Below are 26,525 nucleotides of genomic sequence, written 5' to 3' on the forward strand. Positions count from 1 at the left end.
TTTGATTTATTTTTAAACGGAAAAATTCAGATAATAACTAGATAGTGGATAAATGCTTTTTAAAAATCCTTTTTTGGGGGTGCCTGGGTGCCTCCGTTGGTTGAGCATCTGCCTTCTGCTCAGGTCATGATCTCAGGGTCCTGGGATCCAGCCCCACACTGGGCTCCCTACTTAGTGGGGAGTCTGCTTCTCCCTCTCCCTCTGCCTCTCCCCGCCACCCCCCCCCACCCCACTTGTGCTCTCTTGCTTACTCTCTCTCTCTCGAATAAATAAAATCTTTTTTAAAATGTTTAAAAATCCTTTTTTATGGGGGGCCTGGGTAGCTCAGTCGTTAAGCGTCTGCCTTTGGCTCAGGGCGTGACCCCAACGTTCTGGGATCGAGCCCCACATCAGGCTCCTCCGCTGGAGGCCTGCTTCTTCCTCTCCCACTCCCCCTGCTTGTGTTCCCTCTCTCACTGGCTGTCTCTACCTCTGTCAAATGAATAAATAAAAAATCTTTTAAAAAAAAATCCTCTTTTATTTAATTATTTAAAATTCTTTTTTTTTGTTTTTTTGTTTTTGAGCATGAGTGTCCTTCCATTCAGTCTTCTAACTGCAACTGTCTTTATTTATGACAGATTTAATAACGTGCTTGGAACGTGCTAACCATTATTTGAAGACAGAATACAGGTAAATACAGTGTCCAAGCTGTGTGGCAGGTATATGTTGGACATTATGTTTTCTTTCACATTAAACCAGATAAAGTACCTTATTTGTATTTAATTTTTTAAAAATCATTTGTAAGTTATGAAGAATACTTGAAATGGTTTCTTATATAGCAGAGATCAAACTTTGTGTCCAGGGCCAGAGAGTAAATATTTTAGATTTTGCAGGCAGTGCAGTCTCTTTTGCATCTATTCATAGTTTCTGTTGCTGCTGTGATGCAAAAACAGTCATGGACAGTATGTAAACAAATGTGTGTGGCAGTGTTTCAATAAAACTTTATTTACAAAAACAAACAGCCCCCTGGATTTGGCCTATGAGCTACAATTTGCTGACCCCTGAGTTCTACTACAGTACCAATGAGCCATAGCAGAATCTAGAATGTGTTTTTTTTTACCTGGCCAGCATTTGGAAGTGACTTTCATAATTCCTTCACTTTCAGAGGGAGTTCATTTTGTCTTTCTCACAAAAGAGAAACCTGCTGAGAATAGATGAAATTTTTTATTCCAGCTTCACTTTAACTGGAAAAATTACTTACTTTGATGTACATTTCCTCATCTATAAAGTAAGAGTAGTCTGGAGCAGGATTTCTCAACCTTGGCACTGTTGTTATTTTGGGTTAGATGATTCTTTGTTGTGAAGCGCTGTTCTGTGCATTGTTGGATATTCACCGGTATCCCTGGTCCCTACCCTCTATGTGCCAGTTGTGATAACCAGAAATGTCTCCAGATGTTGCCAGAGGTCTTCCAGGGCAGGTAAAATTCACTCCGTGTTGAGAACCACTGGTCTAGAGGGGACTGTCAGTAACACCACTAACAACAGCTGTAACTCCTTAGAGTGCTTTCTTCATGCCAGTCATAGCTCCCTGGACTTTGCATATAAATACCTCGTGAATGTTCCAGCAGGCCTGCAAGGTAGGTTCTGTCTTACCCTGAAAACAGAGGCACAAAGTGGTTAAGTAGCTTGTCCAGGGCTGCCCACTTCGTCAGTATACGCAGACAGTCAGGCGCAGGAGTCCATGGTCCTGACCACCTCAGACATCCTAAGAAATGAGATTATTTTAATGCAGAATCGATTCTAGTGTTAACTATTATTAAGTCTAGTAGAGAAACAAAAAAGAAAATAACCAATAATTTAAATAATTAGACAATAAAAATTAAAATGACTAATGATTACATTTGCCCTGTAAAGTTGCCATTTATTCATTATGGACAACTGCCAACCTCTGAGATCTTTTCAGCCATACCTATAGAGTCTCAGTGGTGATAGGGCCTCTGGGCAGCAGCGGTCATTTCCTGTCCTCCTACAGAGAAGAATATACTCAGGCCCGCGGGATGATATTAAGGTGCCAGATCATCTAGGCTACAGCCCAGCTGTTTCGTAGTGTTTAGGTAAGATGAGGTGTGGTGACTGGTACAGGTCCACATTCCCTCATCTATGATTGTGAAACGTAGAAAGCTTTAAAAGTCAAAGGTCGTGGGGCGCCTGGGTGGCTCAGTCAGTTAAACATCCGACTCTTGGTTTCGACTCAGGACATCATCTCAGGGTCATGAGATCGAGCTCTGCCCCAAGCATGGAGTCCGCGTGAGAGTCTCCCTCCCCTCTGCCTCTCCCGCTCACGTTCTCTCTCTCTCAAATAAATGAATAAATCTTTTTAAAAAAAATTCAAAAAGTTTTTATAACTCATTTGGTGGCAATACCTGATTAGTGCAACCTTAAATTCATTTGACAGCAAAATTGAACTAACTTGAGTCTATTTAGTCTGTATGTATTGGACTTAATATGACTAGTCATGTATTTGTTACAGAGCTATTAATGTTTTTGATCAATATATGTAGCCATTAGATGAAAAAGGTCTGAGAATCTAATGTGTACCATGACTATAGCAGATAACACTGTATTATAGAACTGAAATTTGCTGAGAGTGGAACTTAAATGTTCTTACCAAAAATATATGTGTTACGTATGTGTGTTTATATATATATTTAAATATATACATTTATATATTAATATATATAAGGTGATGGATATGTCAGTTTACTAGTTGGGTAACACATGCCAAATCATCATGATATACACTTGAAATATCTTACAATTTGTCAATTATAGCACAGTAAAACAGAAAAAAAATATATGTATCTTTTTTATCTGATTGCAAAGGCATTTTATAACTAATGTAGACCATCCCACTGTCCAATACTAGCCACGGGTGGCTATTAATGACTTAAACTGTGACTGGTCCAAGTTCAGGTGTGCTATGAGTACAAAGTAAACTGCAGATTTTGAAGATTTAGTACAAAAGAAAAAAGACTAGAAATATCTTGTTGACAATTTTTTTGTTCATTACATGTAGAAATGATAAAATTTGAATACATTGGGTTAACTAGAATATATTATTGTTAGTTTTGCCTTTTTTTCTCTACCTTTTTAATATGGCTACTAGAATATTTAAATTTACATATGTGGTTTCCAGTAGGTTACTACTGGGGAGTGAGTGCTAGTAGGCTGAATCAAGGTATTACAGAGTCAAATGGCACAGAAAGCGAAAGTTTCTCAAAATGCTGTTCTTGGAGAGAATCCAGAGATAGTCTTCCTTTTCTTCTTTATATTCATAAAAAACACGTTGTTATTTTATGTATTTTAAACATATCTTTTTATAAAAACAAGATCATGCTATGTATAGTGTTTAGAAACTTTATTTTAAAAAAATATCTCTTGGAGGGGTGCCTGACTGCTCAGTTGAAAGGGCATGTAACTCTTGATCTCTGGGTTGTGAGTTCAAGGCCCATGTTGGGTGTAGAGATTACTAAAATAAATAAATAAACTTTTAGAAAGTAAATAAATAAAAAATAATTTAAAATTTAAAAATATGTCTTGGATACCTTTGAATCAATTAAGATGCGTTCGGGAAGCTCATTGTTTAATAGAGTTTATAACGAGCCCTTATATAAAGCAAATTATTACTGTGTAAAACTTGCCTTCAGGTTCACATTTTAGATTAAGCTGTGTTTTCACAAGTCAGGTTTCTGATTTGTCACTAAAACAACATATTCCCAGGGGGTCTGGGTGGCTCAGTCGGTCAAGCGGCTGACTCTTGATTTCAGCTCAGGTCCTGATGCCGGGGTCCTGGAATCAAGCGTCAGACTCCACGTTCCGTGGGGAATCTGCTTGAGGATTGTCTCTCTCTCTCTCTCTCTTCCTCTGATACTCCCCCCTGCTCACACACGCGTGCATGCTGTGCTCTCTCTTTCTCAAATAAATAACTCTTTTTAAAAAAATTTTAAATAATAAAAAAATAAAACAGTGTGTTCCCTCCTGCATGTTCTGTGGAGGAGAAAAAGTACATTTAAGTATAATTTATACTTTTTAGTTTAAGTGTAATTTAATAAAAATATCAATTCTTTATTTTCTTTTTCCAGCAAATTCTGCCCAGCTGGTTGTCGAGACATAGCAGGAGACATTTCTGGAAATCTGGTGGATGGATACAGGGATGTAAGTAATTGAGGGTAATTTTAGGGCAGGGAGGAAATTAAAAAGTGTTTATTGTTCTGCCTAAATTCATCATAAAGTCAAGTTAAATAAGATCTAAAACTCTGTAGATAAATGCACAATTCTCTATTTTTCTGAGAATAAATGAAATAATAAGTATAAAGACCAAGGTTGTTCATGCATGCATTCCTATTTTTAGCATTTCCACTTAAGCATGGTGTAAGTGAAATGATAAATAAAACCATTTTCAACACCTATGAGTATAATTCATTTATTTTTTTAGAAAAGGTCATCTAGAGGGGTTTTTTGGGTTTTTTTTTTTTTTTGGTAATTTATTTCTTTATTTTAATGCTTCAGTTGGTTCGTGTAATAGCCAAGGACTTGACCATTCACATCACAGAGTAACAACACTGTGTCTGGGACCAGGGAAGCCAGCGGCACCGCACTTACGCACTAATTCTTCCTTCCTTGCACCCCAGCTTCTTCTGCAGACTGGGACTCTCTGGTTGCCTCCATGGTTCCCAGAGAAAAATACATTCACAAGAAGTCATTTGTCTAAGGTACATGTCCTGTCTCCAGATACACAGCCCTTTATGTCTTACTATTTGCAGATCTCAATCCCTGGAACTTTGGCATCTGATTTTTGAATATGAACATTGCTACTTAAAATAGTTGAGTTTACAGTACAAGGGAATTGGCTTGAGTTATTAGAAATGTGAAAATCTGTGTAGTGATGGAACTTTGCTAAGCGTTATTGACGTGTGTCTTCATGCATCGAAGACAACATGCATGTTCCAGGAGATTGATAATTTCACCTCCAGCAGGGGGAAGACAAACTTGGCTTTAATTTTTGCTTTTAATGCATCCTGATTCTGGAAGCAGCATATTTTGCTCCTTTGCTCTTTGTTTTCTTTTGCATGTATTGTCTTTATTTACAGGATTGACATAGGATATTCATTTGGCCTATAAATTGCTTGAATCTTAAAATGATTTATAATACCTCAGTTTGAGATATACTTGGCACAAGCTATTTCTAAATGACTTCAGGAAATTAACTATGAAAAATAAACAGTTGAGGTGTAGTTTTCCCCCCAGCAATAGAAAGTCTCTTTGTTAGTTTTCCATCCCATGCAAGAAACTTAAAAATTATGTGTGATAAGAGAGATAGCATCATTTTTTTTTTCTTACTTTAGTTGTTTATCTTGCTTCCTCTTGACAGAGCTCTGTGTTTTAGGACAAGTAAATAAATGGCTCCCTGCCTGGGAGATCTGAGTACATGATTTGTAGGTGCTAGCAAACAGCTTTCCTGTTTGACTAGCTGGGCTCCTATCGTTTGCTTCCAGAATGACTTGATCTGGAGGGAGAATGTGTATTTTGAAAACTAATCTTTTCAAAGAAGTCTCACTAGTGCCTTTTCATATATGTTGACATGGTGGCTTTAGGAGATATCTATTGCTACGTAACTTATGACTCCAAACTTAGATTAAAACAACACATGTGTTCTCTCTCCTGTTCCGGGGGTTGGGAGTTTGGGTAGCTTAGCTGAGTTCTCTGCCTCACAGTCTCCCAGGGGTGCGTCCAAGTTGTCAGCTGGGGCTGCATTCCATCTGAGGCTCCACTTCGCTTCTCAGCTCACGTGGTGTGGGCAGCATTCAGTTACTTATGGATTGTTGAACGGGAGACCCCAGTTTCTTCCTGGATTTTGGCTGGAGGCTTTCCTCATCTCCTTGCCATTTAGGCCTTCCTGACGCCACTTCTTGCTTCTTCAAAGCCCCCCCGGGGAGAATTTCCAAACGAAGGAGTTTTCTACTAAGACAGGTTACAACCTTACGTAATGTGATCCTGAGAGTGGCATCCCATCACCTTTGCTATGTTTTATTAGTAGAAGACCACAGCTCCCACCTGCGTGCAGAGGGATTACATTGTGGGGGAATGCTAGGAGGCGGGGCTCCTGGAGGTTATCCTCGAGTCTGTCCTCCATGATGTGTTCATCTTCGGAAACGTGTTCAGTTGCAACACATCCTTTCTGGAATCATCTTTGCAAAACCAAAGCATATTCTGTAGATCAGGATGACAGAATCCGTACAACAGGTTACTAGAGAAGCAGTTGAAGAAACAGGTGCTCTATCTCAGGAAAGAGATATGCTGTCTTAAAGAACAATGACAGAAAAGGCTTTGGTTCATTCTATGTTATTCCAAAAGGTAGAACTAGGATCAGAGGATGAGAGTTCTAGAGAAGCCAGATTCAGTTGCGTATAAGGAATAATTGAGGAGCGTAAAATGGGATGGGAAGTCTCAAGAAATGATGAGCTCTAGTCCCTGGAAGTGTCAAGTGTAGCTGTTACAACCATTTGTCAGATATGGCCCGTATACGTCTGGGAAGGTGCTGTGGGGTGGAGAAAGTGACCGTCAGGAAGTGTCAGTAGAGAACTTTAAAGGTGGTTCTGTGACTCTGTCTCCTTGACATCTATATTGATACATGCTTACCCTGCCAGGTAAGTAGGATGGGCTTCTCTTTGAGATCTGCCTCACCTGAAAACCAGAAATAAAAAGCCCCTAGAACAGCTTCTGTCTTGGTACCTTCTCCCAAGCGTGCTGACTGCACCATCTGTATTTCAGTGGAAGACATCCCTTAATAACTTGCTCCAGTAAATTCTCCATTCGCCTCAAATATTCAAGAAGGACTATAAAATAAAGGAAGACAGTGCACAGAGTGTGCTCGTGGTTTAGCAGAAGGGGAGAAACCAGGCCTGTTGTACACCCACAAAAAGCCAGAGGGAAATACGTTATAATGGCACATGACTGTCTCCAGGTGATGGCAGTATGACTGCCTTTTTTTTTTTTTTCATATTTTCCAACATTTCTGCAATGGATGCATATTACTTTTGTAAAGAAAAGTTTGTCAATATGGTAATTACAAAGACTGTAGCAACATAGGAACAATTCATATGATAGAATGTGGAATTATATTTTTATAATTTAACTATCTTTTAAAGATTTTATTTATTTATTTGTCAGAGAGACAGAGAGATTGAGAGAGAGGGAGAAGCAGACTCCCTGCTGAGCAAGGAGCCTGATACGGGATTCAATCCCAGGACCCTGGGATCATGACCTGAGCTGAAGGCAGACGCCTAACTGACTGAGCCACCCAGGTGCCCCATAATTTAACATTTTACCATCATTTTAAGACATGTGCTTTATTCATGTTTTCTTAAATGCAACCTCAAGCGTTTAGTTTTACATTAAACTTTATTTTAATATTTTGTCTACACTTTTTAATACAAGTTGGCTTTTCCTAAAGGAAGACTTAAGAAAATGCTCCAATTCTGGGATGATGTGATAACTGCTTTGAAAGTTGATACAGTCTTATTTTATCCTGTTTGGCCATCTTTTATGGCTTAGTGAACTTCAGAAATGTTTCACACCATCAACCTGCAATTTCACGAGCCATGCAGGTGTTCTTCTAGCTCTCTGTTGCATTTCTTTTCCTGAAGAATTATATTTAAATTATTTCATTTGAGTCCAAGGCAGTTCACTAACACGGGCCAGTGATGTGGCTTTCCTATATTTACATTTCAACGAGGCTTAGACCTCAAAAATAGCTAGAAAATCAAAGTATAAATTATGCTGCTCTTCAAAAGGGAATTTTTAAAAGTTCAGTGAAAGTAAATTTTTAAAATTGATACCAAAAAGCCCCAATTTAAGTAAACATCAATTTTATTTAAGTTGGTTGGGTAAGAGAGGGATTTTAAACAATCCTGGAAACGAATAATAATTTTATCACAATACTGTAATAGCCAGATCTGGTGGCTATTCTCTTGGAGTTGTATCCATGGCCCACATTGGATATTATGGAAAAACGTGAGCTGCAATTGAACAAATTCCATAAAAAGGGTATATACATGCCACTGGGGTCCCTCAATACTGCTTACTGTGGAAAATGGGAACATAATTTGGCCAGTGAAGCTGGTATTAGGTCCTATTGCTCGTTGACCTGTGAAACTGGCCTTTTGTAACCAAGGAGGCCTTGGACATGCCAAGTCCAGTGAGAGCTGTCCACCAGGCACAGCTCCTGGATAAAGACCATTCCATCCCCAGAACAAATTCCAAGGAAGATCAGTGATCCCAGAGATAGTGGGATTATCTGCCCAGTAGACCACTGGACCAATTTGCTTTTCATTTGGGGGCTAAGAGGGCTGGGCAGGCGTGCATGGACCCTATAGTAGGTACATAGGGTGCCCATTAGAATTACAAGGTGACACCCACTAGAAAAGATACCAGACATCATGCAGTCCAGCCTTTTCATTGTACAGAGGAATTGGGGAGCCGGGTCCAGAGCAGTAACATGACTTACTCATATGTGATAGAATTAGAGGTAAAGCTGGGATGATGAGCTAAATTGCTGAATTTAAATTCAGGGCTTTTCCATTACACCTGGCAGCTCCATTGTGTACCCCAAGAATCTAAAACAATTATAACAAACCTATTTAAGAAAAGAACATTCCAGAAACACACACACACACACACACACACACACTGCCTATTTAGTTTAAAGAGCACTATCTTTTTCTCATCTTCTAATTCTTTTTTTCTCCAAATTCAACGAGGGTAGTATGTGCATCTGTCTTTAAGGATGTTCATGTTTCTTCTCCGTCAGGAACTCTTCCCCTCTTTCAGCTATGATAGCCATTATTGCAAACCCGACTCATTCCCCCAAATCGAATCTAGTTTAGGAAATAGTACACTCCCTAAATCAAAGATCACAGAAGTTCTCGATTTCATGGCAACCACAAGTATTACAAAATATGGTTGGTCTCCTTGGTGCCCCAGATATTGTAACCTAAGTCCAAGAGAATTTTTCCATGGCAGATTAAGGCAACGGCATTGTCATTAACACGAAGAGAAACTCCCAAGTCCAGTTATTGAGACACGATTTCATGAGCTGCTTTTCTCATTTTGGCATTAGCCTCATGAAGAAGTGAAGCATTGCTAAAGTTCATTTAGAAAATGATGTTTCTCAGCTCCTCAGTCCTGGGCTGACTGCCTAATCACCTTCCCACACAGTCTGTACCCAGGGGACCTTGGGGCCTGGGCACCCCGTGGAAAAGTTCCAGTCCTTCCCCAGCCCGATGTCCAGTGGGCCAATTCCAATCCCAGGGCCACCTGCTAATCGGCTGGTCAGGTGCTCCTGCTCGCTTTGTCACTGCAGACAGCAGTCTTGGAGGACTGGGCAGGTGCCAGCTGTCTGACCTTCCAGAAGAGACTCAGGAAATGAGACAGAGACCGTGGGCCCTGGGTTGCTCATCCTCATAACTCTAAGACCTCTGTGACGTTTTCCATTCCATTTAATGTTCTGTGGCTGACATCACTCTTTTGTTTTTGGTGCCTTGTTCAATCTCTGAATTAATTATCAAACGAAGCCGTGATATGGAAGGTTCACATTCTCAGATGAGCCTTGTTACATGTATCTGGGAAACCAAATGTCAGAAGCTGATGAGTTATCTATTTCTGCTTAACCAGCCACCCCAAAATTTAGTGGCTTAAAATAGCACCGCGTTATTTGCTGTAGAGTTTGTGGGTCAGCAGTTTGGGCTGGTCAGTTCTTAATCCCCCCTTGCCTAGAAGAGCTCCTGCAGTCGTACTGTGCTTCAGGTGGGGCCAGAGGGCCAAAGGTGGCCGCGATGACACGTCTGGCAGTTGGTTGGGCCATGTCATCTGCAGCAGAACAAAGCAAGTTACGTGGTCCACTGCAGTCAGTGGGAGGGATCTACATGGGGGCATGACTGTCCTCATGGGTCAGATAGGGATCCTGACCACAAGTTATAACAAAACGGAAACCTCCCACCATATTTAAATGTGTTCCTGAGTAGCTGTGAGTGATGGCCTTGCTGTGTTTCAGACCTCTTTGTTGTGCAAAGCCGCCATCCACGCGGGAGTAATCGCAGACGAGTTGGGCGGTCAGATCCGCGTGCTTCAAAGCAAAGGGATAAGTCGATACGAAGGAATCCTGGCCAATGGTGTGCTCTCAAAAGAGTAAGTACTTTGTCCTTTGTTCTGAGTGGAAGGTAACCGGAAAGGTGTAATGAGTCAGCTCACAATTTTGAAGGGACAGCGGGCACATGCTACCAGGGGTTTGTCAGCTGGGAAGAATGTGTGTGCGTGCTTAAAGCAGCATTTATGGTGTGGAGGGTCAGTGCAGCAAGAAGAAAGCTCCCTGGTTATGCCGACAGATGTGGCACATATCTGCAGTTCTGGGGCAAAGGAGTGTTTCTACTCTCAGGTGCGTTAGTCGGAGGAAATAAAGGCTGTCCGTTTTCAGTTTTTCCAGTTTAAGTAAATTACTGGTGATCTGCAGTATTACCAAAGGTACTGAAGGAGATGGGGAGCTAAAATTAGCCTCCATAGAACTACCAAGCTCCCCGGAAGATCCCTAGAGACAAGCTCTTAGTCATGAGTAATAGTTGGGAAGTGAAAAAAAAGGGCTTTTGTTAACATTTACCTCTCTGTTTGCTGGTATCCTCTGCTCTTTCAGCTTCATGAGAAAAAAGTATGTCAATTGTTCAATTGTTTTCAACATTTCAACCTGAGCTTTTAATGCTTTTCGGTTTCCTCAGCTTCTGGAGTGGAAAACAAGAGCTGTTAGAACTAAATATAAGCCTGCCTCGTGGTCCAGGAGCCCACCCATAGAAGCAGGCAGCTTGGAGTGGGCCAGAGGGGGCTTTCTTTGGGTGGGTGCCTTGTGAAAGAACGGTGATCCTCCAGCCGCTGTGTCTATCTCTTGCTCCCTCCCTATCTGCCTCAGAAATGTCTTCCTGCTCGCATGACCCCGGGTGTTTTGGACGGGTTGTCACATAGTCTTGGTCCTAAGAATATGGCACAAGACAGAGACTACAGGCATTTCAATTTCAGGATCCAAAAGTAGGAAAAAGGAGGTCAGGGCCTGTATCCTCTACCACTCCCTCGTCTGTGCGCCGATCACTGACCGCCCCCCACAACCCCCCACCCCGCCATTGCCGTGCTTCCTGCTTGTGTGCAGGAAGAACACAATCACGTTTCCCTGCTCTGTTCTCGCAGAGGGTGTGGACCATCTCATCTGGTGAAAAGAAACCACATAAGGGGGTTGATAGGTTCCCTAGTTAGCATAATATAGTGACTCTGATGTCATTTTGAGAAAGTCATACAGTAATTTTTTTCCTTCCCCTTCTGCTTTTTATTTAAATATATTACAGCTTAGTTTAGCAATATTGTGGTTCAAATGGGGATTCTGACTCCAGGCTATCATATTATTTTTATAGGAAAATGTATCTTAAGTTCCAGAGAATCAATTGACGAACTCCTAAGTAAACATAGGGACTAAAACCCATTTCTGGGTTGGGGTGTTGGGTTAAGCTCGCAGGAGAGGGGATTTAGAAGCAGTGACTGAAGTTGGGGGAGAAATTGGTTAGGTCGCCTTCATGAAGGAGGCAAGCCTTGGGTTTGGTGGAAGGCAGGAACCGGGCACATGGGGACGCGGGAGCAGGGTCAAGGCCCAGGGAGGGACACTAGAGGAGCTGAGGCGGTCAGCACACCATGCCCACGTCCAGGGCCCTGGCCGGTGGGTGGCTGAGGAGAGAAGGCAGAATGTGAGTCGGGGCTGCAGGTGGGGTAACGGGAGAGGGTGTTCCAGGCCTAGTCTTTCACAAGCCATGCAGGTGATGCCATATGTAATCCGCAAGAGGCAACCATGCACTGAGATCGGGGGCAGGCTGCACTCTGATGGGCAGGCTCACCGCTCTGTCTTCGTGTTCTCTGCTCACTACGGATAGGACTCCCCGCCACTTTCCCCCTGGAAAGGACTTTTAGCTTTGAGAGGTCCCAAAGTGTTCTTTTCGTAGTATGTGAACATTTCAAAGGCAAATCAGTCCCAAATGTAAGATCTAAAAGCTTAGTAACAGAGTACCTTCAGAAAGTAAAATCCTTATTCAAATAAATAAAATTTATATATGTGTGTTTTAGAAATTCATGTTTATATACACACACATGTATTTTATACATACATGTATGCTTGTACACATATGTACTATATATAAATATATGCATGCATGTATTACATATACATACATACACACATATGTCTGTACATATATTTTTTCACTTATGTATTTGCCTCAAGGTTTTTGGAACATAAATATTATATCCTGATTTATAAGAAAAGTGATTGCTTAGACACAGTAAGCTGTGTCAGCTTGATCTTGACATTTGAGGATCTGTTTCTGTTGACATTTTTTATGGTCCGATATATTGATACCAGGGCACTATTTCAGGAAGATGCCATGCTGTGGCCTAGATTTGTTGGGAGCCCCATCTCCAGATAGGAGCAAAGAATTGGCCTCTGGTTTTAAATCTGTTTTTTGGAATCTCTTGCCTATGTTTGTGAACATTTCAATGCTTCTTTTGTAGAAAAATAGAATCATTGAAAGTTGAACTTGTACTACTAGGATTTTATTTTACTTTCAAAAAAAATTATTTAACCTATTGAAGAGGAGTAGAGATGCTCTCAATTACTTCCAGGCTTGATACAGATGAAGTCACTTTATGTAATTTGAAATTAAACGTTGATGCAAAGAGTCCAGAAATCTCAACCATGAATGAATCACGAAGAGTGTGAGTCCACATCCCATGTAGTTATTTGAACAAACTGTTCAATTTTTGGGGGGGTGTGGGAAGAGAAAGTCTAGAATTATATCGAGGTCCCTTCTATCTTCTAGCTCTGATTTTGCTCTGGCTTTTTGTCCTGAGCAGAGAAGAGTGAACTACATGCAGACACGTCTCTTCCACCCCTCCCGACTCCCAGATCTTTCGGGGGCAGTTGTGTTTATCTGTGCGGGTGTGCTGTTGGGGACGCAGTGTGCGCGCGGTCATTGAACTTCTGTTCCCACACATGATTGTTTGGTGTTCAGGAAAAAACACAGAAGGAAGCGCTGCCCCTGAGGAAGAAGGAGTCCCCAAAGTAAATATCTAGGTTTCTTCTGGGATTCATCCGGGTCAGGTCACTTCCTTGATTTGAGGAGACCAGAATGGAATCAGGAAGAGAGCCTGACCTCACACCGAGAGGGAAGGCTCGCACCACCAGCAGGGAAGGTTTTCTTTCCGTTTACATCAGCCTCTTGCTTGCTTCTGGAGCCCTCTGGGAGGGCTGGCAATTCCAGTCATCTGAATTCATTCACCCTGATGTGGGACTGCCTCAGAACCCCAGCCTCCAGGGGTGTCTTCATTGCTGGGAGAGGAGGCTCATTTACCAATGGAATTCTCGAAGTGGTTGTATTTAGTTTAATAGAGGGCAATGGAGAAACGCATTCCCCTGATCACGGAGAAGAGCCAGGCAGGCGGAGAGCGGTTAGGAGCAGAGCCTTCCCTGGCGGTGTCTTCCCCGGGTTAACTCCACAGTTATCCTTCTTTCCCTAACTTTTCTTTTCCAAAACAAAATAAATATGTTAGTGTCTCATGGCAGCAGGAGCGAGTTGGGGCCCTCCGAGTTACCGCAATACCAGGTAGCTTTATTTGAGCAAAATTTTAAGTGGAATACTTAGTGCGGGAACGTTAGAAAAAATGGAAGAAGCAGTCAAATGGAGGCTCTAAATAAATTAATCAAACTCTGGATGTGAACAGTGTGCACCTTTCTTTAGAAGTTAGGAGAGCTGGATCTTGACCCTGGTTTTGCCACGAGCTGTGAATTTAGGCAAGTGCTGTGACCCCAGCGGGCCCGCACTTTCACGGGAGAAATGCTGGCTGCCTGCCTTGTATTCAGTGCAGAGCTTATTACAGAAGCTTCTGTGGAATGGCAGGGCCGTGGAGTCTGAGCGTGAGAGTGGACAACGAATGTGAGAGAAGTCCGTTCCGAGGAGTTGTGCTACCTGGTACTTCTAAACAACACCAGCCACAGAGCTTTGATGGGAAGGTTCTTACAGTCTTGTCCAGACTCTTTCTGGGCTCTCCGTGGATTTCACCGTTCAGTACGCCCTCTGTCCACGGTTGCAAGATCGAATTCAGAGTTAAACATTCAAACAACAAGCAGTGCTCTCAGAGTGTAAAGTAATTGACCACCACAGTGACATCTACGTCTTTGTGCGTTTCTCTAGTATCATTGTACTGAGCACTATGCATGTCAGATTCATCTCGAGAACTCCAAATTTTCGACGTAGTTTTACACTGTTGAGTTGATAAGGGATTTACAAAAAGGTAAATATGGTCTTGGGCCTTAGGAATCTCTTCTCCACGGAAGGAGACAACTGCAGAACGAGGCCAATATGATGTTTGCCTATGAGAGTGCCATGAGCTGTAGAAATCCTAGAGTCCACAGGCCCAGGGATTAATGCGAGCGCAGCAGTAGGACTGTCCCACAGGGGTGATGCCCAGCTTAGGCAAGGTCAGTGAGATGCCATGAGTTTTCTCCCTCTGCACCTTGTCATCCAGAAGCAGGATGGTTCATAGCTTGGTGTCGGTTGCTACAGTGGGGAGGAATGTGACTGGAGAGAGACTTAGCTGAGGCTTCCCCGAGCAGGACCCCCTCGGGGAAGGAGCGAAGCTTGTAGAAAAGGCAGCGAGCAGATGACATGGTCATTCTTCTTGAAGTGGCCGGTCTTTTTCATTTCTCTCCATGGTCCTTGACTATTGACAACGATGAGGATGCTTCAAGGCGGCTACTAAAGCGAAGGGAGTATTGAGGGCAGTCATTCTTTCCGCCTCCATTGCCAGGTATTAATTAATTGGGTCTTAAGGTCGGTCCTGGGAATGTATGTTTACTTTCCTCCCCCCCACACCATGTGGCATGATGGCAACCACACAAGATTTTGACCCAACAGCGGGGACTCAAGAGTCCTGGCCCTGGGTGGCCTTAGGAACGTTGCTTCTCTTCAGTGGGCCTGAGTTTCTCTATAACGCCAGTGACAAAGATGACAAGAGCCTTGCTGGGGTGCGGCGAGGATCCCATGAGGTGTGGGAAGGCTCCATGGCACCTGGGCTGTGGGGCTGTGTCAGTCAGTGCGATCCACGGAAGCAACTCACCTCCTCCTGTTTGTGTTTATTATTTGCAGTGGTTCCCTGTCCGACAAGCGATTTCTCTTTACCTCCGATGGTAAGGATCCTGCTTTCCTTAAGAATTTGGTATTTTAAAGTCTTCAGCGGTAGTTTATTCTCCCATACCCCTCCGATGATATAGTTTAAAGGATTTTATTTTTCTTTTTTCCCACAGGTCACACAGCAGCAAGTACGCTGTAACTTAAATATACCGAGACAGTAACTCAATTAGCATGAAGTAGAAAATATTTTTTCTTCATAATCTAAGCTCTCTCAAACTTCTGCCAAAAAAAGAATGAAAATTCAAAATGACACTTACGTGAAGATAAACTCCTTTCTGTTAGATTTTAACAAGAAAAGCTTTTTTTTTTTTTTTAAAGATTTTATTTATTTATTTGACAGAGATAGAGACAGCCAGCGAGAGAGGGAACACAAGCAGGGGGAGTGGGAGAGGAAGAAGCAGGCTCCTAGCAGAGGAGCCTGACGTGGGGCTCAATCCCGTAACGCCGGGATCATGCCCTGAGCCGAAGGCAGACGCTTAACCGCTGTGCCACCCAGGGCCCCAACAAGAAAAGCTTTTAAATATTACAGTTTGATTTGTGGTTATCTTGAATAAAGTGATTGAACATGAGTGTGTGAAACAAGGGCTTTTTAGCCCCTCCATCACGAAATATATTCTGTGTAAATATTCTCTCAGCATAAAGTAAAATATTTCCAGGAGAACAATATGAACAGGTCTTCTTTGTCCAGGAGAGGAGTGTGGCCTGTATTTGCTAACCTCCACATTGTCTTGGACATGGTAAAGTTAAGATCCTAAGGATGACGTTGAGTACAATTTACTGATCTTCAGAGCACCCGGATGTCTGTCCTCTTCAAGGACACAGACAATAGAGTCCCCTCTGATCCAGTGAGAAGAATCCTCAGCATTTTAAACCTTTAAGACACATTGTACTTTGCTGAAATGAGGGTGAATTTAGAAGTCTAGAAAGGAAAGTCAATAGTGGGAACAAAGATGTCATTTATAGGGGATGTGACTTCAATGAGATCCATTAAGAAGAAAGGCAGCAGTTGCAAGAGACAACAGCATAAATGAGTCAGATGAAAAGTCTGGGTCATTAAAAAAACTAGTGATTAAACAGTTGATTTGATATCAGAATGAAAATAAATCAACTGAAATTCTAGGTGAGATGGAGTACTTTTTTTTTTTTTTTTTTGCTTTCATTTTGTGTTTATATCTGAAATACTTTCTTGGCTTTTTTTTTTTTTTTTTTTTTTAGGTTGCAGCAGATCATTGAGTCTGGAACCGGACACACAGATCAGAGCTTCTTGGCAGTGGTTCAGTGAGACGGGAGAACAAGTTCACTGGTCTCCCGGCCAAGCCCAGCTTCAGGACCAAGACCCGTCATGGGCTTCAGGGGACAGCAGCAAGACCCGCAGACAGCGCGAGTGGCTGGAGACCGATTTGGGAGAGAAAAAGAAAATAACAGGTACGGTTTCACAGATGCAAAATGCCGGGCAGTTGAAATTATGTTTCTGAGCAACGTAGGCGCCTCTTTCTCTAGCTCAGAGTACTCTGTGTCTTTTCTAAACGTGACAAGCCTCCACGTCATCTTGATGGGAAGAACCTGTGTGCAGGTTGTAAGTGTGGAGGTATGGATTAGATGAAACTTTTTTGTTTTTAAGATTTTATTTATTCATTTGACAGAGCCAGCACGAGCAAGGGGAGCAGCAGAGGGAGAGAGAGAAGCACGCTTCCTGCTGAGCAGGGAGCCCGATGTGGGGCTTGATCCTAGGACCCTAGGATCATGATCTGAGCTGAAGGCAGATGCTTAACCGACTGAGCCACTCAGAAACCTTTTTATAGCATGTTGTCAGTGTGGAAACACTCAGCTGTGGTCAGGTTTCTAAATGCAAATAAGAAAAATTTGCCTATAAAATGATTTAAGATTTCAAGTGAGGGAAAAAAAAGAAAAGAAAGAGAAAAGAAACCTGGGGTTGTAATACATGCTATATGTATTTTAAACTCTAACCTATCAGTAATATTTTCTTACAAGGAATTATGACCACAGGATCCACACAGTCGAATTTCAACTTTTATGTTAAGAGTTTCGTGATGAGGTTCAAAAACAACAACTCCAAGTGGAGGACCTATAAAGGGATTGCGAGTAATAAAGAAAAGGTAAGAGAAACTTTGGAGGAAAGACCTGAGTGGCAGAGTGGGTCTCAAGATATTTTTATCAGTGTGTTTCCAGAAAACAGATCTGCAGCACCACCTTCGTTAGGTAACTCAGCCTTTGTTGGCAAAGCCTTGTATCTACGCTAGCAAGCGTGTCTGCAGAGCCACAGCAGACCTGGGTTCCTGGCTTTGATGTCCACAGCCGGGTAGGACTGGGGTGGGAAGGACGGAGGAGCGAACGCCCAGCCTCTTCGGGTAAAAGTTACTTGATTCTACAGGTGTTTCAGGGCAACTCTAATTTTCGGGATCCAGTGAGGAATAATTTCATCCCTCCCATCGTGGCCAGATACGTGCGGGTTGTCCCCCAGACGTGGCACCAGAGGATAGCCTTGAAGGTAGAGCTCTTCGGCTGCCGGATCTCACAAGGCAAGTCAGCGAGTCATTCGGTTCTGCTCGTGCCCTGTCCCAGATGGTTGTTACTAACGTGATTCTTCCACCATCTCTTCTGTCGCAGGTAATGACTCGTTGGTGTTTCGCAAAACAAGTCCAGACACTGTCGGTTCCACTGAAAGAGAAGATGAGACGATCACAAAATCCGTCCCCTCTCCGGAAATGCCCACAGGTAGGGCACTTACCGTTTCGTGGTTTCCTCAGGAGCGTGACCGGACTCCACGTGATTATTACAGTAGCTTCAACAAAAACTCATTTCGCATTCATACGACAGTATGAATGTCTGGAGTCAGATGGCCGAGAGGTAGCAGCATATGTGTAAAATGACGCAGCATTGCAAGTAGAGAAAGTAGTATTCACACACCACGTAAAGATTTTACGGGAAAATAATAGCTCTCTGTACAATGGAATAGTCTGCGGCCGCGAAAAACAAATGTGTTTAGTAATAGAGGAAGCTCTCTGAGATAAGGGACAAACTTAAGAAAATACACAAAGGACAGGACAGTCCGTAGAGCACTCTACCATGTGTGCAAAAAAGGGAGTGAAGAGGGGCACCTGGGCAGCTCAGTCAGTTAAGTGTCTGCCTCCCGCTCAGGTCATGATCCCGGGGTCCTGGGATCGAGCCCTGCATTGGGCTCCCTGCCCAGCGGGGAGTCTGTTTCTCCCTCCTCCTCTGCCCCTCTGCCTGCTTGTGCTCACTCTGTCTCTCTCTCTCAAACAAATATTTTTTTTTAAAAAGGGAATAAAGAATGAATATATATAGATAATCATTCCAGTATCTCTGGAAGAATGTCAGAAACATAATTTGGCTTCCTGAGAGGAGGAACAGAGGTAGGAGGGAGTAATAAACATTAAAAGTACATTTATTTTTTTCAGAATATAAGATGATTTATGTATTAATTTTATAAAATTCAGAAAGATTATAGGTCTATAAGTATGGAAAAAAGTCATAAATTAGCATCCACAATCACCATATTCCACTGTATCTAATCAACTATATTTATCTGTAACTTGGAGAAAAAAATGGTAGCATACCACATATTTTGTTCTGTAGCATATAGTTTTTCACTTACCATTGTATCATAAGTATCTTCCAGTGTTACTAATTAGTTGAAAAACACAGCTGCTAATAGCTTTATAGTATTTTTTCATATGGATATACCATCACTTAGTTAACCATTCCCCTATTGTTGGATGTTTAAGTTCTTGGATTTTTCCCAAATTTCCACTCTGGTAAACGACGCCACTGTTAATTACAACTTTTGTTCCTTTCGAAGGTCCTTATGCCCCCCATTTCATGAACTGCACATTTCCACTCCTGATCATTGCTTTGTTTTCTTCTCAGGGATCACAGATAAAGAAGGGTGACGAACTAATATTTCTCCTTTAGTTTGCATCGTGTCTATAAGCTTGGGGCCTGCTTTATTAGCTGTTAACGTGACTTCCTTTTTTAAAGTAGGAAGACATGGCGCTCTGTGCAGCAGAGCGGAAATGCTGTCCGAGGTCATCAGGCTGCATTTCCTCTCAGCCCAGCGCTCCAGCGCCCTGGTAACCGGAAGCCCAGGGCTCTTCTCCCCTTTCCCCTCAGCTGCTGCTGCTGTGCACGGGCAAAGCTTCCCACCATCTGGGGGACTGGTTCCCTGAGCTCATTACCTCCGGGCCAGCTGGGTGGCCCAGCTTAAAACCTTCCCCCTCAATTCTGATTTTGGAGTCTAATGTTGTCCAGACAGCAAGCCCAGAGTAAATGTTAATCCCTGAGGACCATCAAAAATTGCCTTTTTGGAAAAAATAAAATTTATTTTCCTAAACTTGAGCCAGGATTTTGAATCCTCTCTTTGTGCTGAGATCAGGAAATGCCTCGCACATATTCACCTTCCCCATATATTAAACCGTTGAAGAGCTTTCAAATTAGTGTTGAGTTTCAGACTGTGAACGCTGGCTGCCGTCCGTTTCCGTTGTAATGTGGTGGCTTTCCCCCTTCCTAGGAATAAACAGCACCGCGGTTGCCATCCCACTGGTACTCCTTGCCCTGCTGGTTGCCGGAATGGGAATCTTTGCAGTCCTTAGAAGGTGTGTGACTTGACATTTTGAAGTTTCTTCTCTAATTATGCAAATAATGACAAAACCAAAATTTTTTTTTTTTTTTGGGTGTAGAAAAGCAGCGTTACTTTGGCCAAGATAAAATGTTAATTTATGGTTTAAAAATAAGTTGGGTAGGGGTAGAAAGTATCACGTATTCTCCTATAAACAGTACTTATCGCTTAGAAACCTTTTCAAGTAGGATTCTTTTGTCTCTGTAGGAGGAAGAAGAAAGGGAATCCATACGGATCAGCAAAGGCCCAGAAAACAGGTTGGTTTGCAGAAAACTCTTCCTACGGTTTTTATACTGTCTTAGAGAAGGGACAGGATCTGCTGATTAAAAGCACAAGGACGTCTGTGACCACACTTACTTGTTAAAAAAAAAAAAAAAGATCTATAGCCTTTAAGTTATCAAGCCTAAAAGGAAAGGAAGATTGTGTCCTCTTTATTTTAGTTGGGAGTTTTCATGGCCTGTTACTTTGACTTCTGTTCAGCTTATCCCATCATTTATCAACATTCTTTTTTTTTTTTTTTGGCCACTGTGTAGGCCACCCCACTGCTGGTCACCCGGGAGAAGTTATAAAAGCCCCACTTTCACAAAGTACATTGTCCAGCACACTGTGCCTCCCCAGGCTTCCACGGTATTTCCCATCCTGGGAGAGCAAAGAGGAACCAGGCAGGGTTCAGGTTCGGGTTGCAGAGAATCCTTAGGACTACAGGACGCCCGTGCAATGAGTCAGCCACGGCCCAGAGAGAGGACAGGGGGGCAGGACCCCTCAGAATCTTAGGGGCACTTTGGGACTCCACCTCCGCAAGCTCTCGACAGCCAGATGCGTTGACTTCTCTGAGACACGAGTGTCGTGTCTGTGCAGATGAGAGGACACCATGCCCACGTGTGTCACGTAGGGATGATCTGGGATGTGAGGGGCACACAAATACATCCCGAAGGCAGGTGGAAAGCGTGGTCAGAACGGTGTTCGCTGTTGTAACGACCGCAGCATGCTGTTTCTACCACCTGTATCTGAGGAGCCGGGGCCACGCGTTTCACACGGAAGGTCAGCCGGCAGGAGGCAGCCTGACCCCCGACTCATGGAGAGACACATCGTGGGCAATGTGCGTTAGGCTTCTGAGATACTAGTTTGTTCTGTGTTATCTTTATTCCAGACTGTTGGAAGCAGATCAAGTATCCCTTTGCCAGACACCAGTCCGCCGAGTTCACCATCAGCTATGATAATGAAAAGGAAGTGACGCAGAAGTTGGACCTCATCACAAGTGACATGGCAGGTAAGCGTGCAGCCGCTGGGACGGTGCTCTAGGGTCTGAAGTGCTGCCTCTGGGAGGGGGAGACCAGGAGGGAAAGAAGGTGAAAACCCTTGTGTTCACTTGGGGCCCCATAAGTCAGTGATGTGCACAGTGCTCTTTCTTAACTCTGCACCGAGTTGCAAACGGACACTGAGGTCTCTCTCAGAAGCCCGTTCACGCCAGGCCAGTCACCGACAGGAGCTAGAGCGGAGCTACAGCAGTGGCCCCCGGTACCACGACAATCTGGAAGCCCTGAAGTCATCTGTCACTAAGGTTTTGGTGAAGACACTAAGAGGGACTGGAAAGCACAGCTCCTGCCCTTGTGGAAGACGAGCTAGGAGATAAAAGAAGCCGCCCAGTGTTAGAATGGCCTCTGTGTCCTCAGTAGCCCTCCCTGAGAGTCAAGCTTCTCAAACGGTTCTTGGGGAAGGATCCATTTGGTTTTTGCCTTTTAAAAAATTATTTCTAATCCATCAAGAACTAATACTTTTGTAAAATACAATACAGTTGACCCTTGAACAGCAAGGGGGTTAGGGATGCCGTCCCCCGCCCCCCGCACAGTCAGAAATCCATGTGTAACTTCTGACTCCCCCAGAACGTACTACTCATAGCTTTTTGCTGGTCGGAACAACCTACTGTTGATTCCATTCTTACAAATAACATAAACAGTCAGTTAACACATACTTTGTATGTGTTATGCATTATATATTGTATTCTTACAATAAAGCGAGAGAAAATGTTATTAAGAAAATCTTAAGAAGAAAATACATTTCCAGTACTACACTGTACTGAAAAAAAATCCACCTGTAGGTGGACACACACAGTTCAAGCCCCTGTTGTTCAGCGTCCACTGTATAAATTAGGAGTAATAATGACATTTAAAAAAAGACATACAAAATATAAAGTCTAATTCTTTTATTAGATTCAGTGGACATAAAGTTACCTCCAAATTGCTGTGAGTTTCTAAACACTTGCTCTGAATTTGTGTACTTGTCTTTTTGCAGACCTGTCTCAGTTCTCAGATAGGTAGGCATCTGCAGACCACACTCTGAGGAGCACTGCTTAGCTTCTCGCTACCCAGAGTGCATTCTGAGGGCCAGCAGCACAGGGAGCTTGCCAGAAATGGGGGCTTTCAGGCCATGCCCGGGCCTTCCGACCCAGAAGTCCCCAGGTGGTGCATGTCAAAGTCAGGAAGCTACCAGGGAAAGGCTGCTGGAGCCGCTTCAGGGCAAAGAGAGCATCTCTCCACCCAAAATCCATCTTCTTATTCCTCCTCCCACCCCCCACCCCTGACAATTCTAGTGCTACCTTGTAGATAAAACAAGGGGAGGGAAGACCCCCTTGTCTAGCCTCTTCTTCCTTTCATTGTTCTTTAGCTTCTGGTGCAGCCTGTCCTCCTCCCCCACTGTGTGGTCCTTCTCGGGCATCTTGACCGTGGGAGCCCCTGGGTCTCACTCTTCCCCCCACTTAGCCACAGTCTGTCTTCTCAGCAGCCTCACCATCCCCTGCTGCAGAGCGCCCAGTAGAGAGCCCTTCCTTGCATTTTTTTTCTGTTCAGCTGCTAAGTGCAGACTTCCCTCCCTGTCCCCGAGAAGTCAGCCATTCTCACCTGCTGGACCCCTCTACCTGTGAGTGTCAACAGTTCCTCAGTGGGTCCAGAATTGAATCCATCGTTCCTCACCCTCCCCATGACTGCTCCATACATTCTCTTTCAAGTGGCTTCCCGACTATGTATCCCAGGCTTCTGGGCTTAACATCTGGGAAGGGGCCTTGGCTCCTCTCTTTCCTCACACCCTACACTGTTGGTAATATATTTCTCTGAATCGTGTCTCCAAGGGGTGGCCTTTCCAAGGCTGCTGCCAGATCCCTAGTGTGTGAATTAGACTTTTTCTTTTTTTCTCACTTTTGTGATCTTTCCCTCTTTAGTCGGCTTCCGGGTTACCTCTAACTGTGCCAGTCTCTTCTTTACAATCCTCAATAGCTTTCTAAAAAGTAAACCAAACTTGCTAGCAAGGCACTCAGTGTTCTCCATGGTGGAGCCTCGGGCTAACAGCGCACACCTGGGACCTGAGTTCAACTTCTGGCTCCACTGGCTGCTAGCTGTGTGATCTTCGAGAAGTTACTTCATCTCAACCTGCTTCTCTTTTCCCGTTGGTGAAATGGAGTATAGTCACTACCTCATTGTACTTTTTTTGAGGACTTCACTCATTGATATCTTAGTATCTTAGAAGAGTGCCCGACACAGTGAGGACTCAGTAAATGGGAGTTTTATCGTTATCATTGCCATCATCATTAGTCCCCAACCTACTATTCTGGTCTTCGTGTTCCATTACATCACCCCATGTCCCTCATACTCTGCCCACATCAAATAGGTTTTTAATCACCGTTCCCGTTCCTCATAGTACTACCTCCACCTCCAAAATCTGCCACCTCAAGAGCCAGCTGGAGAGCTCCATGAGGTACTTTCCCTCGCACCCCGCGGTGTGGGGAAGCATCATCTCTGCCTTCTCTAGGTTCCTGCGATGCGCAGAGTAAGGCTGCCTAGGGCCCTGCGTGTGGCACCTGCGCCTTCTGCACCTCGGGCTTGCGCACCCCGTCCGCTGGGCGCACCCTGCCCGCTGTGCGGCCGGCACTGGGCCGAGTTGGTGCCGCAGAGCTCCTCCCCCGCAAGCACCGGCTTGCCCGGGGTCCGCGTTCCGCGCACATGGCGTGTCTCCTGCGCTTCTGATTTCAGATTACCAGCCTCCGCTCATGATTGGCACCGGGACCGTGACCAGGAAGGGCTCCACCTTCCGCCCGATGGACACCGAGGCGGACGAGGCGGCGCCGAGCGCCGAGGCCGGCCGCCACTACGACTGCCCCCTGCCGGCCGGCCGCCACGAGTACGCCCTGCCCCTGCCCCACCCCGAGCCCGAGTACGCCACGCCCATCGTGGAGCGGCACGCGGCGCGGGCGCACACCTTCTCGGCGCCGGGCGGCTACCGCGTGCCGGGGCCCGGGCCGGCGCACACGCCCTCGCTCTCGGCCGGCAGCGCGCCCTACCAGACGCCGCCGCGGCCCGCGCCCGCTGCCGAGCGCCCGGGTTACGATCAGCCGGCCGCCGGCGGCCCGGCCGCGCAGCGCGCCCACCCCGACTACCAGGAGCCGCGGGCGAAGCCGGCGGCCAGCGCCGCTTACGCGGCCCCCCGAGACTGCCTTCGACCCCTCAGCCCCACGGCCATGACCGCTCTCTTGTGAGCACACTGTGAAACAACCTGCTGCGGTACCGAGCGGCGGGCTGTGTGCGGCCCAGGGAGACGGGAGACGGGGTCGAGTGTGCGTGTGTGTGCGCGCGCGCGTGTGTGCCCGGGTGTGCCTGCGATTTCATAGGATCCTGCGGTGGAGTCCTGGGGACTCCTCTCATACTGTTTACAAAGTAGTGCATCTGGTTTTGTTCTTGCCCTTAGGGCAAGAGTCTGTTGGGTTTCGCTGGGCTAGGAAAATGACAGTTTTCAGATGGTATTTTCATTTCTTACTGTGATATTGAGCTGCTTTGATGTAAAATGTGCAATCTGTACAGAGTTGTATTTAACATGAATTAAAGTAACTTAAGTTTGCTTTATCAGATTTTACTTCTGCAGAGGCTAAGTGGGAGAATGCAGCTGTTGCAAAAACGTGTGTAGTAAATAGTATGTTCACTCTAAGTATTTTATCTGATGTGTTTGCAGCAGGTCTGTTTAAACTTAATCTTGTTATTGTGGCTCATTTCCTTTCCTTTGATAACTAGAACTAAAAGCATTGCTAACATTCTTTTGGAAGGAATGAAATTACTTGAAGTTTGAGAAACACACCCGGTGGTTGTTAGCGATTATGATTGTAGATTACAACAAAGCACAATGTCACACCTCGGCAGCTGCAGGTCCCTTAGACTCCACTTGGGGTGGGATGTGCGGTGGCCAGTCAGGGCGCCCACCGGCCAGGGCAGGAGGGTCCTGCGGGCCGCAGGGGGTCTCCCTGTCTGGGGGTCTGGCTCTCGGGAAGCACTGGCCTTGTCCCACTTTGCTTCCTCCTCACCTCGGGGCCAGCAGATCCTGTGTGGCTTTCCCGCGCAAATCCACTGTTTCAAAGTGTCTGCAAAGCCCGGGGCGACCAAAACTGCTTTCCCAACAAACTGAATGAAGGTGGCATATGATGACAGCCTGAATTACTGTGTCAGATGCTTTTGTACCTCAGATTAAAAATACTGCTGAGGTCACACGCCCACACTTTTGATGACTTTATTCGGAAATAACACATTGTGACTATGAAACACAAAGTTATTTGACATATGTTCTTACAAAAGGGACCGAGGCCAAATCTACACAGAGCTTTTCTACTGAGATGGTTGGGAACTGAACTGATTTTGTTTCTTACAAAATCAGCCTGTCTCTAATTCCAGATTAGCCCAGACCTCAGCTGTACCTCATGTTCACTGCTTTTTATCTGTTTGTTTTGAGTTCACTATGGAAGATTTGCCTCTTTTGCCAAAGAGGAAAATGTGTGTTTAACAGAAAATGTGGACCAAAAAAAATCCTTTACCTAAAAAATGCATTATGATTCTATTTGTAGGACTATGACTTTCTGTGAAACTATAAATATTTAAAATAGGGTGCTGGCTGGAACTTCACAGATTTTTTTGGTTATTTTAGAGGATAAAGAGTTTACGTTGTGGAGTTTACATGGTTTTATATGCATACTAATTGTAATAATAAACTATGCCAAATCACAGTGCCCCTGCCTCTCACTGGTGTCCTGCTGGCCAGGCTGTTGAAGGCATGTGAGAGGCTCAGCCTTCCTAAAAGAGCAAGTGGTTACTGTGGAAAGAGCTGGGTTTAGAATTAGGTAGGTCTCGGTTCCAGACCCTCATCAGCCACACACTAGCTGAGGGATCTCGAGCCAGTTGTTTTGGAAATAAATGAAGAGCGACCACGCAAGCGAAGTCTCTTCAAGCTTGCTGTCGCAGGGGAGTCTGCCACCATCACTTGCATTTTGCAGAGAGGCAGAAAGGCAGCAGAGGGGTGGGAAGCTTCATAGTGGAAAAGAAAGGAGGGCTGCAGCTGTGCCTTGATTGGAGGCTGCTGGCCTGGGGACGCTGTAGGTTGGATTAACTAGATAATTGGTTACGGATGCATATTTGGATTTCTCTGCTTGGCCCTAGGTTGGAAGTGGGGACAGAAATTAGAGAAGCTGTCAGTAATCAAATCTTAGTGATTTGGAGTTGACTGTTGCAGACATTCCTGCTCAGCTTCCTGGT

At 44.4% G+C, this 26,525-nt stretch overlaps 1 protein-coding gene across 2 annotated transcripts in view; it reads left to right on the top strand.

Moving 5' to 3' along the window:
• Nucleotides 1-26,002, top strand: part of DCBLD1 (discoidin, CUB and LCCL domain containing 1) — a 65,165-nt gene extending 39,163 nt beyond the window's left edge. Inside the window, exons 4-16 of one of the 2 annotated variants that reach the window (XM_040627691.1) lie at nucleotides 618-669; nucleotides 4,122-4,194; nucleotides 10,091-10,224; nucleotides 15,264-15,304; nucleotides 15,422-15,436; nucleotides 16,524-16,733; nucleotides 17,301-17,425; nucleotides 17,701-17,848; nucleotides 17,937-18,044; nucleotides 19,858-19,942; nucleotides 20,173-20,222; nucleotides 21,116-21,235; nucleotides 21,420-23,981. In XM_040627691.1, the coding sequence (XP_040483625.1) occupies nucleotides 618-669; nucleotides 4,122-4,194; nucleotides 10,091-10,224; nucleotides 15,264-15,304; nucleotides 15,422-15,436; nucleotides 16,524-16,733; nucleotides 17,301-17,425; nucleotides 17,701-17,848; nucleotides 17,937-18,044; nucleotides 19,858-19,942; nucleotides 20,173-20,222; nucleotides 21,116-21,235; nucleotides 21,420-21,598 (1,340 nt within the window). In that variant the 3' untranslated portion in view covers nucleotides 21,599-23,981. The other variant, XM_040627690.1, reaches the window with a different exon arrangement.
• Nucleotides 26,003-26,525: the final 523 nt, after the last annotated feature.

The sequence above is a fragment of the Ursus maritimus genome, unplaced genomic scaffold (genome assembly GCF_017311325.1).
Source record: "Ursus maritimus isolate PB19 unplaced genomic scaffold, ASM1731132v1 scaffold_13, whole genome shotgun sequence".
Taxonomy (NCBI): Eukaryota; Metazoa; Chordata; class Mammalia; order Carnivora; family Ursidae; genus Ursus; species Ursus maritimus.